This window comes from Dioscorea cayenensis, chromosome 9 (genome assembly GCF_009730915.1).
Source record: "Dioscorea cayenensis subsp. rotundata cultivar TDr96_F1 chromosome 9, TDr96_F1_v2_PseudoChromosome.rev07_lg8_w22 25.fasta, whole genome shotgun sequence".
Lineage (NCBI taxonomy): Eukaryota > Viridiplantae > Streptophyta > Magnoliopsida > Dioscoreales > Dioscoreaceae > Dioscorea > Dioscorea cayenensis.
This window is the reverse complement of record NC_052479.1, coordinates 169,749-183,128: the sequence shown is the minus strand read 5'-3', so window position 1 is coordinate 183,128 and position 13,380 is coordinate 169,749. Positions and strand designations below refer to the sequence as shown.

Genomic DNA, 13,380 nt, shown 5'->3' with positions numbered 1-13,380 from the left:
AGATGCCACAAGAATAAGAAAGTCTCCAGTCAAATGAAAAATTCATAAGTTCGTGACTACCAAGCAGTACATCATATAAGAGTAACATAATGAGCAAACAACAAAATCAATGACATGAAAAGGAGAAATTTTGTGTTTTTCATACAATAAAAAGAAGGGATGTGTAATTGGAGACTGGAGATAAACAATAGCCTCTGCTGTGCTGTCCTTTCTTCAGTTCTTTGCAAAGAGACCTCCAAATCCTCCAGACTTTTTCTTGTTATTAGGAACAGAGACAGAAGTGGTTGACTTCTTCCCATTCTTCTCCTCCACTTTCTTAAGAATTGGGTCCGTTTCCAGTAGTTGGTCCTCCTTCTGGAGTCCTCCCATTATCCAATCCAGCAGTCCTTTCTCCTCTTTACTTCCTCCACTGCTCTTAGTTGCAGTTGCTGCAAACACTCTTCCAGCTCCAAATCCCATTCCCAGAGAAGCCATTCTTTTCCTCTCCCTAGCCTCTCCCTGTGTCTGAAAGAGAAGCTAGCTCCTGGACTGTAAAATATAATGTTTGGTGTTTACCTTAATATCAGGACATGACCGTTGGATCATAATCCAATGGTTCACTGTCTTCCACCTTCTCAGCATTGAGAGTTTGGTGAACACAAGCCAGCCACAAGATTGTTATCCGAACCACAATTGTATTCTAGGGAAGAAAAAAAAGTTGTTGAAAATTTGGGGGGGTCTTAGTTGATAAAATGATATGAGCCTCATCATTTTGATGAGCCATTCAGAAGGCTAAGCATTTGACACGTCCTTGTTTCCACTCCCTCTCTTTTAATTAAAACTCTTATGCAATATATATGTACATCCAAAATAAGAAAAATCTATGAGAAGGAATTCACTTTACTTCTTTCACCAAAAGAACAACAAATTAAACAGTAAAAGAAACTCAATATTGCACTGCAGTCACAAAGGTTTTTCTTAAAAAAAGGACATCTCTTAATTATGTTATTTATAAGAAGCTCAATCGCAAATCAAGTAGTAAATCTCTCCCAGCATCAAAGAAAGGTAATGGTACAACTGAAGAGGATTTGACCTTCATCTTCTCCACTTCCAAGTCATAAGACTTCAATGGAAACAACTCCAAAGTCTCAATCTTTCTTTCTTGTTGCTCCCACACCATCACTTGTTCATGATCTGCAAAACAAATTAATTAATTGATTATCACCATAAACATATATATATATATATATATATATATATATATATATGTTATCAAAGGCATGCCATGCATGCAAGTATATAATATATATACACAAAGACAAGCACTTACTTTTAGCTTCTCTTTTAGTAGGAGCAGTGAGCACCGGAGAAGTGGCCGGAGTTGCTCCTCGGCGGCGTTTCTTATGGTGACGTTCACGTGCTTTATGGTTTTGAAACCAATAGAAAACATTCTTACTCTCTATCTTTCCATAAGAACTGAGATGAGTAGTGATGCTCTGAATCTCTTCAGTGCTTGGAGTTCTCAATCCAGCCTTGAAGAGATCCATGAGCACCTTCACTTGCTCAGCAGTTGGATTCCAACGTCCACACTTAACTCCTCCTGACACCATCACTGCAGCTTCCACCTCTCCATCCATGTCTTCTTCTTCTTCTTCTTCTTCTAAAGATATATATTTGTGATAACTTTGGCTTTGTTTTTCTGAACCTCTTTTGTCCAGTGGTACTGAATTCAAAAGATACTCATGAATCCATGCATGCATGCATGCAAAGCCTTGTATTTATATATATTTATAGATAGATAGAAACAGAGAAAGAGAGAGAGAGAGAGAGGAAACAATCAAAAGTGGGATTTGGAGGCTCTGACTGGATCTTAAGAAGTCTTTTTGGAGTAGTGAGAGGGATTTGGTTTGATGTATGATTTGATCTTTGGTTTTACCTTCACTAAATAACATAATGGTGTTCCGGGGAGACATGCGCAAAAGCTGCCACTGTTCAAACATTTCAGTCTCCGAGCAGACATTGTTATTTGTTAACATATATATATATATATATATATACAAATATTATATTATTTTAATGTGTCCTCAAAAGGAACTTTGATCTCTCCTTTTAATCGTGCCATGTCGTATTGCATGTCTTATTACTCCATTGTGTTTGTGCTCACTATTTTTATAATAATACCATTTAATTTAATATATTAATTTCAAGCGGCTTCTTCTTCTTCCACTCTCCTAGCTAGCTACACATCTTAGTCAACACTGTTAATTATCAAACTCTTTTCTTTAATAATTTATAACAACAGGTTAATTTATTCAATCTTGTCTTATTCCATGTCTTATTACTCTGTCCTTTTGCTACAGCTTTGGAATACCACTTCTTGAGTTCATCTTTATTATATATATATATATATATATATATAGGGAGAGAGAAAGAGAGAGAGAGATCTTGTAATTAATATTTAACCATGCATGCATGTATATATGCATTGAATATTAATGGAAACAATAAAACACACACACATGATTAATGGAGTCCATTAAAAGAGAAAAGTTGAGGAAGATGTCATCCTTTTGGGGTGGCCAAACGCTAAAATCAGTGAAACATATTTATAATTAAAGAAATGGAGAGATGATAAAGATGACAGCCATTGTTGGCCTATTGCATGAGAGGTTGCTAGCTTATTGGAGTAGAGGAGGCAAACAATGGGTTTGGCTGACCAAAAATGACTTTAATTACTTTTGTTCCTTTTGTTGCATATTATTTTAAGTGATATTTGAAACATGTTTGGAGGCATGAACAAAGTGAGCATTTTGGTCCTCCCACTAACTTTCCAGTTTCCACTCATGTTCAAGTTCTCATGCACCTAAAGTTTTAATTAAAATAAGTTAATTAATATAAATATCCGTTTCTTGTGCGTTTGTGGTACAAATCCCAGTGCCTAAATAACAATGTATCTTCTTCTCCATTTCCACCCACATAACTCTGAGTGAATGAGGCCAAGAGATGTGTTTGCACACACAGCAACAAGTCAACTTGTTGATGTTACTTTAGATTATTAAAAACAATTTTTTTTAAAAAAAATTATATATATATATATATAAAGCAGAGTATTGCTTTTTCAAAAAATAAAGCAAAGTATTGCAGCAAAAATATAAACTCAAATGCATTAAAAGCGTAAATCATTGGATAGACCAATGGTATGACATCAAAGTATAAGGAGGAGGTCATGGGTTCAAATCTCTCCCCCGACAATACTGTTCATCCCGGATTCTTATACTATTCTTATATTGTACATACGGGATTTTTATACTATTCTCATACTGTATATATATTATACATCCGGTTTTAGTACTGTTTGGTACTGTTTATATTCATATAAAATGGCGTTTGTCGTCTATTATTCTAAAAAAAATGCATTAAAAGCTATTGATATATATTATGCATCATGCATCACATTTGTTTATCATCTTGAAAATTTGGAAAAGCAACTGCATGTGCGAATACATGAATTTCATTTAATTAAAAAATAAATAAATTATTAATTTATTGGAAAAAAAACCATTGGTACATATTAAAACAGAAAAAAAAAAATTGAAATTCAGAGAAGAAAAACACAATGACCAAACAAAATTAAGAGACTATCACAAGAGATAATACACTCCTAAAAATCACACACTAGAAAATAAAATAAAATCAGTAAAAAAAAAAAAAGAAAAATTAATGGCACAAACACACACAAACACCAAAACAAATGTAAAAAGAACATAAACAATTTATGATATCGTGCAATTAGTTTATTCATTGGATTTTTTTGACTAGAATATATGCTCTTGACTGTATCGTCATGGCAAATAATCAGCAAGGACACATTCATTACATGTGTCATCACAACATGCAAGCAAGAAAAGAAATGATAAAAATAATAGTAAAAAAATTTCAAATAATGAATAGAATTCAGCATGAAGATACAAAATTAACACGGACGTCCAAACATAATCAGTAGATATGATCTTCACGGGTGAGAGATTAAACAACCAATTAGATTACATAGAGATAGATGGCCTCGAGAAGTGAAGACAATTAGAGCAAGAGAAAATTTTAAAAAATTAAAATTAAAAAAAGCGAAGTGGTTGTCCTGTTTCACTTGTCTAAAAGGATGCTCTCTCTCTCTCTCCCTCTCTCCAAGCCTCCTTCCATATTTCCCTCCTTCCCATGCATTATATCATGGACACATTAACTCAATAAAACCCATCCAAAAACAATTTTATAACTAAAAAACCTCTAATTATAATACAATTTTCTAATTAAATCTTGTAATTATATATATACACATTAATACATATATATATATATATATGGAGAGAGAGAGAGTATGGGATTTCGTGGCAAGAATGGCGGAATTCATGGTCACGCGTGCAGTGATTCAAGATAATGAGAGTGATAGATAGACATGGAAGTGGATGGCCATATCCATATCTATTCATGTTCATCTCCAGCACTCCAACTCTTGCTTTTCTGTGGCTTTCTTCCTTGTCTTCATCACCATCTCGGTCTTCACGCGCATGGTCTCCGATTAACAAAAAGTTTATTATAGTTTGTTCCCTTCATCTCTTTCTTTTTACTAACTACTTCCTCTTCAAAATCATGTTATTTCCAACCAATGATTTACATTTTATAAAAGTTTCAAAAGGTTTTTTTGTTTCTTTAATGACTACTGAGATCTAATTTTTATCTGTTTGTAATAAACAGTTACTGTTCATCTGAATAGAAAAGCTCAAATTGAAAGAGGCTTACACATTGCACACATTGCAAAATTAAAAAAAGCACCTTAAATTGACTATTATGGAAGGAAATAAATAGGTTTTACAGGTACAAAATGAAACACAAGAGAATAGTTGAATGATTCACTCCGTAGTATCATTAAATAGATTTTTCAAGATCAGCAAATGCATCAACTCTACCAAACTCAAGGAAGAACCAAAAAAACATCTTGTCTTGCTCAAAAATGGTTTACAAGATCTGTGCCGCTGTGTTCAACTTCTCTGCAATGCTGAGTTGTGTCCGTGTAAGACTTGACAAATAAACCAACGCAAGATTGTCCTAGAAATTATCATGGGAAGCAGTGTTAGAAAATGAAAGATGAAATTAAGCATTGAATTGTAACAAGCGCAGATGAAACAAGTTTACTTGTATTTTATCATTGAAAACTTTGTCGAAAACAGCTGGAGACATTTTCGGAATTGAAGACAATGCATCAGAAATGAGTCTCCCATTGTTGTTATCCGGAGCCACATTACCTTCCTAAAATGACAAGGCATATGGAATTCAAAATTATGCAGTGGTGAATGAAACACAGGTTGAGGGTAGAGGTTCCTTACAACAACACCATCCACATATTTATAGACATCATCAATTAGGGCAAGCAAACGCTCCATTGAAGCTTCCATTCCTTCTAGATCATTGGGAAGTTTATCGACCATTGTGGTTTTCAAAATGTCAACTGTGATGACAGGAACGACATCAAAAAACAAATAGATCTTGTTAGATCCAGTAACCGCAGAGCGATCATAAAAGAATTCATCAATAATAAAACATACATCCAACTTGTTCGGCTTCAACCATACGGAAATCCAGAGGGATCTCCTGAAATTGAGCTGCAAGTTGTCGATCACCCAGAGACAAATTAATGGAAATATATGCTTTGATGGAGGCCTCCCCATCTGTGAATCCAGTATCCACAGTAAGATGAACAGGATTTGTGACTTCTCTGGAATAGAACTCATGAATCAATGCACTCCTGCCTGACACACCAAGACCAGTCGAAAACCTGCGCAAGACAATAATTTCTTATCAAACCGCGATGTAACATAATTATGAAGGCAACTACCATTAAAAACACAACTTTTCAACCATTCTCTGTTCTTGCAAACTGATTACAAACTCATAATCTTTTCTTTTCTTGAATCACCATACCATGTTTGAGTGCTTCAATATTTCACATTTAAATTTAACTTATCTTTTTGCAGGGCTTTTAAATCGACTACTAAGATGGGAGGCATTTAAGAAATCAAAAACAAATATCTACCAGCAAAGAACAATGTACTTCAGCATGTGGGGATGAAGAGTTTGAGACATGCCAGACATTTACAGTAACAACAGGATATAACAGTTCCACTTGCCAGTGGTATATTTTAGTCTTTCCCCAGACCGCTTAGTGTAGTAATTAAAATATATATATATATACAAGTTCAAAATATTCATGAAAAACAGGATGAATTCAGCTATAATTAGCTCATATTAATCATTCTGTTTGCTCGACCTCATAGCAGGAATTGATAGAACAATATTAAAACCTATGAACAACTGGTCACCCAGCACATGAAGCGTAACTAAACAAACATATCCATGTCAAACAACTTAAATGCCAAAAACTTAATTATTCCAAAAGATAAACAGAGTTGTAGAGTTCATTACCATCCAACAATGACTTCCTTAGGGTTCACCTTCTGATGGGAGGCATACATGTTATGATGATAGTCAACATCTATGGCAACCTGTTTCAGAGTGTACCCAAACAATGAGTTATGCATGCCAAAAACAAAAGAGGAACTTTAACAAACAATGCACTGGAAAATATTCATGAATAACAAAGTGAAACATGACAGGAGATCAACTAAACTGATGGAAATCTTTTGTTTATGACTATGAAATTAGAATACTAAGGTAGCAAATTAATTGGACAAAAAAAAAACATAGCAAAGGAAAAAGGCGCTGGACGAACAAAAACGATTCAAGACTAGATTTTGAATAACAACAAAGCTCAAAAGAACTTGATCCTCGCTAATAGCATGCATTAGAGTTTTGTACTAAATACCTCATCGTCAGCATCATCGAAAAAGAGCACACTATGTTGAGTTTTCAAGATAATCAGAGGTTTCGCAAAAATTCAATCTTGAAGACCCAAACCAATTCCAAAACTAGGAAAAATAACAAATAGAAAACAGAGATCCAGAGACACACAGAGCAAGGACAACCAACATACCACCTAGCATCAACCAAACCAGAAAAAACGAAGAAATTAGAGGCTATCGCAGCTACCGGAGTGGAATCGCCATACCTGGTCACCAGGCTCACTATGGGGCACGGCATAGGTGTTCCTGATTTCCACGGTGCCATCAGGAGAGACGGAGCCGAGGAGAGTGCCGATGACTCGCTCCGCTTGGTCAGGCCGCCTGACATAGCAATCACAGATGTTGAAGAGGACGACGGGGTGGATCCTAGCGGTGAATCCCGCCGACGAGGGCAAGAACGGCAGCACTGTCTGCTTGCTCGACGCCATCAGCCGGGAACCGTGAATCGGAGAGTTTCTAGGGTTTCGACCTCGGCGTCTCGCGCGATCGATCTCTATATCTTATGTACTAGGCCTTTGATGGGCCAGAAGTGGGATGTACTGGGCCTTTGATGGGCCATAAGTAGATCTTCTATTATGGGCTTCCTTAAAGTATATATATATATCTATATATATAGAAACTTAGATTTTTAATCTTTGGTCACGTTTATCTATTACAAGTAATATTTAATTTTTATAACTTTTAGTATTTTTTTACCTTTAATTGATTGAGTAAATATGGATTAATCACTGTGTTTTTTGAAAACCAAAAAGAAAAAAAAAACTCAAAGGATAATCCAATTGAGCTATTTTTATTCAATTTAATTAGTATAATGTATCTCTGTAATTCATTTTGAAAGCAAGGTTATTGTAGTACTATTTAACTATTAATTACAATAATTAAGCAGTTCATTTGGTTACGTTTTTTAAACTTCTTTTAAATTGGGGTTTTTTTTTTCTTTTTTTGTTGATTTTTTAAAATAAACTGAAGAACAAATGTACATTTGCTTGTCTCTGATTTGTTTAATTAGAAAACAGCTTCATATTACTGATACTGGATAAAAAATGCATTGTGTTGTTTAACTATCCTATCAAACTATAAAAGGAAACATTAATAATAAATTCAATTGTATTGCTAGAAAATTTTCAGGAAATTTTCAAATGATATACAATCGGAATTTGCTACTGTACAACATATAAACATGTTAGAAATTACAGAACAATTGATATTAGCTTAATTGAAGACCTGAATTCTCGTATCTTTTAACTTGATTTTCTCAAAACTGTCATGAATCTGCAGAGAAGTTTATGTTGAGCATTGTGAATTCAGAGGCTGTTCTCAACTTCTAGACAGCTTCAATCTGATTCGACTCTTTTACAGGAACTTGGCGAGCTGCAAAATTGAACTTTACACCAGTATTCGACAAGTATAAATTAGTCGAGGATTTTCTCTCCAGTTGAGAAGAGGTTCCAGACCACAGTTCCAGTAAGATAGAGTGCAACAGAAACTTTAAACACATCATCCCAAGTACCTGATAATTCACAAATGCAGAAAACTAGTGTGAGAACATTCACATCTAAAATAATATGAGCGCCTAGTGTGAAGGTTTTAGGCAAAATTATAGTTGCAACTTTCGATTCCATTAATTTTAAAATCAAAAGTAAAAGGGATTCACCATGTTGCAAGATATAGCCTGTTGCCGCTGTGCCTAAAACTCCGGCTAATACCCCAGCAGTGTTCGAAAGACCAAGCAATACCCCCTGCAAAGCTTTCCCATGAGTTATGGTAATATTGATTGATGAACATATCAAATCAAGTATAAAAACAATAAAGCAGAATTGAAGTTGGCAGAAAGAAAAACACTTAAGAGGATCTTCAATCAATTCTGTGTGTTTTGCTGTGGAGATAGTAGAACACATCATGTGTTTACAAGAAGCGAGAAAAGCAATTTAATTTTATTTTTAGTTAAAATCACTCACAGCATATCGAGGGCCAATGTCTTGATGGTTAGAGTAGAGACCAGACTGAGAGAATGCATCGGTGCCCTATTTGACAGGAAAAAATAGTTAGTTCATTTTATTTTGAGACCATAATTCCGTGCTTCATCTGCAAGTTAAAATTCATGTTTCTGCGAGATGTGCTCATGTGTGTGTGTGTGCGCAACCGTGTGTGTGTGTGTATGAGTGAATACTCCCCAAGTTAAATCATATATGGACCATATATAAGGAAACGAGGAGAATGTTATCGAAAAGCAACTATTAGACACATTCTGACAATTCAAATGAAGGTTTCTCTCAAAATAAAAAAAAAATAAAAAAAGTAAGCACGTCATTGAGCAATAAAGAGCACAGATATTAACTTGGCATTATGTTATAGAATGATCAACAGACCTGACTGCAAGTCATGCATAATACTGCCATAGTAGGAGAATTGACATGACTTAATTGAGTTAGAAAAAAAGCTGGTCCAAGAAATCCAATTGATTGCATGATCTGCAGAAATAGGAAATACAAAAATTAAAAATGATTAGAGAGATCCCCCAAAGAAAAGAATGAGATAAATAAAACACAAAGAGTGATACAAATCATATGGAAAGGCATGCAAATAGTTGAGTTTCATTCTCAAGAATTCAGTCTTATATCCTAAATTAGCAATTTTATCATGTACGATAATTCTATAAAGTCAACATGTTTTTTCTCCTTAGCAGCATGACCAAACACAGGATAAGATTGCCAATGTTTTGTTAGTTTGAAAGGCGCTAAAATTCCACTTTTTTTTAAAAAAAAGGCGCTAAAACCATGAGGTACACAGAAACAGTCTCAACTGTGTTTGAAAGTCTACTGAGATATTATAACAACAACAACAATAACAACAACAACAATGACATATTAAAAAAACTTCATAGTCATAAACCTTGAGCAAATCATGCAAAGATATATTTATATAGCATCAAATATGGGTGAAACTTGATGTATTATGAAATCAGAGAACATATACCTTTCGAACTACCGTAACGGATACTCCTTTACTCACAAGGGTGTCTGCAATCCATCCACCAACATTAGCAGATACTGCCATTGTAAACCAAGGAAGAACACAGAAAAGCCCAGACTCTGTGAGGTTGAACTTCAAGACCTATTTTAGAAAAAGTTGTTTCAAACGCAGTGAAAAGGCATTTTTCACATAAGAATTATGAAGGTAAACCATTACAGTACGCCTTTCAACTTTAACTGAACTTCCTAATAATTATCTGACAAGAACTCTTTGTGATGCCGAAAGAATTAAGGTAACCTGACAAATTCATAATCATGCTTAGAATCTGCACTAAATTAAAAATGAAAATCTAAAGACGGTGTGATAAATGAACTTGGTAGGCACAGGCATAATGACAATTCAACTTTTGAGTTATACATACAAGAAAGAGATAGTTCGTGAGTGTGAAGTCAAGAACAAATTATTTAGTAAAATTATGAACAGCATGCAAGAGAAATGACTGCATACTTGGTTATAGTATGTCGGCATCCATGTGAGAAGAATGAAAGTTCCCCAGTTGTGGCAGAAGTGGGAACCTATGAGTGCCCAGACAGGTGGTTTTGATAAGATCATTCTCCATGGGATTTCAGTCACGGGCTCCTTCAAAACACTGTTACTACTAATAAGTGATTTTTCTTCAGCACTGACTTCAGGGTCCTCAAGAGGAGAACTGTATGCCTTTTTCAGAGAAGAAAATAGACATTCATCAGAAATTTTGACAGGATTTTAAATTTGCCATGGTATAAAGACATTGATGAACCATGCAAGACTGATGAGACAGTGTGTACCTTTGTTAACCAAATTGCAAACCACACTGTTCCAAGAGAACCAAAGGAGTAAAAAACCGAAGGCCAGCCATATTTGTGTATCAACAAAGGTGAAAAGGCAAGGCCAGCCACTGACCCTAGGTACATCCCACTATACACTAATGCCAATGATCTACTTCTCTCTGCTACTGGTACCCACTTGGAGAGAATGTTGTTCATAGCCGGCATGGCAACCCCCTGTAAGAAAGAAGACAATAACCTGAGAAATTTGCAACATAATTCTCATACTTGCCAGCAATATTCTGTTTTAGTAAAGAATGGGGAGCTGCCATATCAATGCTGAAATAATCAATCAAGTTACCTCGCCAATTCCCATGAAAGCACGTACAACAAGCAAGAAAGGCAATCCAATCTTTGCTGCTATAGGTGTTAATGCAGTGGCAATGGACCACCAAACAACACCGAATCCTAACACACGTTTTCCACCAACTGTATCTGCCCAAATCCCCCCAGCAATCTATACTTCAATACAATAAGAAAGAACATCAAAACACAAAATACTTATAATCCTAGCAATGAAGTCGAGTGAATTAAATCCAATTCAACATAAACAAAATAAGTTACAATAACTGAAATCAATTCAGTCAATGGCGAGGGATATCATGAGTGGGTGACAAATGACAATTGATAAATAAAAATAGGATTTTTGTGAGACATGGAACTAAACCTGGGTGAGAAGATACCCCCAAAAGAAGGAAGATTGAATCAATCCAACAGTTGACGGGCTCCAATTGAACTCCGCTGACATTGGCAGTATAGCAATGCTCATGTTCACCTGCGAAATTCCACGAATCATTTATATCCAACAAAAATTAAGCATCTACGCATCAATCCACATGAATTCAAGTTTGAATTCGATTGAAAGGAAAAGACCTACTCGATCCATATTGCAAAGCAAGAACGAAGAAAAGCACATAATGACAATGACCCATCGCTTTGGCAATGCCTCCAACCCCGCCATCCATCGGAGTTGCTCCGAGTTGGGAGCTGAGGATTCCAAGCTCGTAGCTTTATGAAACCCAATCGATGATGACTCCCGAGAAGAGTCAGACAAGTCTAAGGGATCTGATTTGAGATCAGTTCCACTGCGCCGAGCTCGCAGGGCTGCTACCCGGCGCTGGCGAGGAATACTTAGTTCGGTCACCAGCGTCGGAGTTGGAGGCCTGGAAGAGGAGGTCTTGGGGCATGGGAGTGGATGGATTGGGAGAGAGAGGAGATAGAGTCCCGCGGCGTTCATGGCGGGAGGAAGACGAGAGAGTGGAGCAGAGGATGGCGTGCGAGCGAGCCTGTTGCGCTTTGTTATTCGAAAATTGAAAAATCTCCAACCGAACGAGTGGTACCGAATCAGTTAAGTTTAAGGATTTTTTCTGTGAGGGCTTTTTTTTTCCTATATTACCCCTCCTTGTTCCTCTTTTTTAAATTTTGTTTATATATATATATATATTCATTTTTAATGTTTAATATGTTTTTTTTTCCCTATTTTTCACTCCTATTTTTCACTCAATTTGCATGATAGGCGTTAATGTGCCAAGTTAATAATCTCCCATTCATTTAAATTAATATAAATTATTGTTGATAAGAAATTTTAAAAAAAATAAAAAATAGATAAACCACTAATTTATTAGAGTATAGAGAGGTACAACGGAGAAGAAATATTAAGCGGGTTTAAAGATAACAACAATCTAAATCCTCACCGGAAATGAGGAAAACAGAGAAAGAAATATTTTTTTGATAATAAATATTCTAATTTATTTTACCCATTTATTATGGTTGAGAATGATTCTTTTTCACAAGAATACTCGAGAGATATTTTTAATCAAATATTTTTTTAATAAAAAAACAAATTATTCAAAATTTATTAACAAAGGGGAATAAAAAATAAGGACTTGAAAAACAAAAAAATAAAAATAAAAACATCCAAGATGATTATGTGACTATATAATCGAGAGAGGGGGAGATTGTAGAGAGCATGAAAACAAATATGGAATACAGACAGAATATAAAAAATGGACAGAGCTTTCAAGAGATGATAGTCTAAGGAGGTCATTTTTTTGTGGTTGCCTTCATATACCTGGTTTCAAATATCTTCAGTCAAGGGACTCAAGTCTATAATTAAAGATGAGCCAGCTTGTATAAGTGTTAAGATACACAAAAGAAAAATTATTTAAGGTTTCAAATGTCTTCAGTTGAGTCCATAGTTAATGGTGAGGCCCCCTGTATACACCTTGCTAAGATGCACCAAAAAAAAATAATCAAAGCTTTGTATGATAGTCATGACATGGTCACTTAGTTTGAACTTTGAACCTTGAGGACTCTTGGGTTGGAGATAAAGTGAAAGCATACTATATGACTTTCGGAGCTGTTACTTCATTCTTTCATCATCACGTGATATGTTTAGAGTTTAGATTTTTATTTGCTTCTTTTAATTCATGATGTATTGAATATCTATTTTCTTAATCAAAGTAGACTTATCCAAATGTTTTTTAGGAACCAAAATAATGATTATGTAAATTGTATTCAATATGGGAGACTGGTATGGGCCAAGGCCAGGCATGCAGTCATGATTAAGAACAGAGAAGAGTCTGGGCCCTGGGCTTGGTCTTTTTATCAGAAAGCAAATGGACTATGACTAATGGGCTCATTTCATTGGG

At 35.2% G+C, this 13,380-nt stretch overlaps 4 protein-coding genes across 5 annotated transcripts; all 4 read right to left on the bottom strand.

The window, feature by feature from the left end:
• Positions 1–11: 11 nt before the first annotated feature.
• Positions 12–544, bottom strand: LOC120269367. The gene has a single exon (XM_039276705.1). The coding sequence runs from the start codon at positions 472–474 to the stop codon at positions 214–216; it is 261 nt and encodes an 86-aa protein (XP_039132639.1). The 5' UTR covers positions 475–544; the 3' UTR covers positions 12–213.
• Positions 545–973: 429 nt separating this feature from the next.
• LOC120269496 (WUSCHEL-related homeobox 9-like) lies at positions 974–1,702 on the bottom strand. The gene is made up of 2 exons (XM_039276831.1): positions 1,310–1,702; positions 974–1,173 (listed from the first exon to the last, which is right to left on the bottom strand). The coding sequence occupies exons 1-2, from the start codon at positions 1,614–1,616 to the stop codon at positions 989–991; spliced, it is 492 nt and encodes a 163-aa protein (XP_039132765.1). The 5' UTR covers positions 1,617–1,702; the 3' UTR covers positions 974–988.
• A 3,091-nt stretch (positions 1,703–4,793) lies between these two features.
• On the bottom strand, positions 4,794–7,371 carry LOC120268317 (eukaryotic translation initiation factor 3 subunit F). The gene is made up of 6 exons (XM_039275759.1): positions 7,097–7,371; positions 6,454–6,533; positions 5,577–5,806; positions 5,358–5,479; positions 5,167–5,280; positions 4,794–5,079 (listed from the first exon to the last, which is right to left on the bottom strand). Exons 1-6 carry the CDS (start codon positions 7,316–7,318, stop codon positions 4,990–4,992), a joined length of 858 nt encoding a protein of 285 aa, XP_039131693.1. The 5' UTR covers positions 7,319–7,371; the 3' UTR covers positions 4,794–4,989.
• Positions 7,372–8,011: 640 nt separating this feature from the next.
• Positions 8,012–12,043, bottom strand: LOC120269479 (probable anion transporter 1, chloroplastic). 2 transcript variants are annotated; one of them, XM_039276809.1, is made up of 10 exons: positions 11,607–12,043; positions 11,397–11,504; positions 11,031–11,186; positions 10,691–10,906; positions 10,371–10,580; positions 9,867–10,004; positions 9,260–9,361; positions 8,849–8,914; positions 8,545–8,629; positions 8,012–8,400 (listed from the first exon to the last, which is right to left on the bottom strand). In XM_039276809.1, the coding sequence occupies exons 1-10, from the start codon at positions 11,964–11,966 to the stop codon at positions 8,303–8,305; spliced, it is 1,539 nt and encodes a 512-aa protein (XP_039132743.1). In that variant the 5' UTR covers positions 11,967–12,043; the 3' UTR covers positions 8,012–8,302. The 2 variants fall into 2 exon arrangements, with proteins under 2 accessions (XP_039132743.1, XP_039132744.1); XM_039276810.1 differs by having other exon boundaries at positions 11,413–11,504; positions 11,607–11,838.
• Between the last annotated feature and the right edge of the window lie 1,337 nt (positions 12,044–13,380).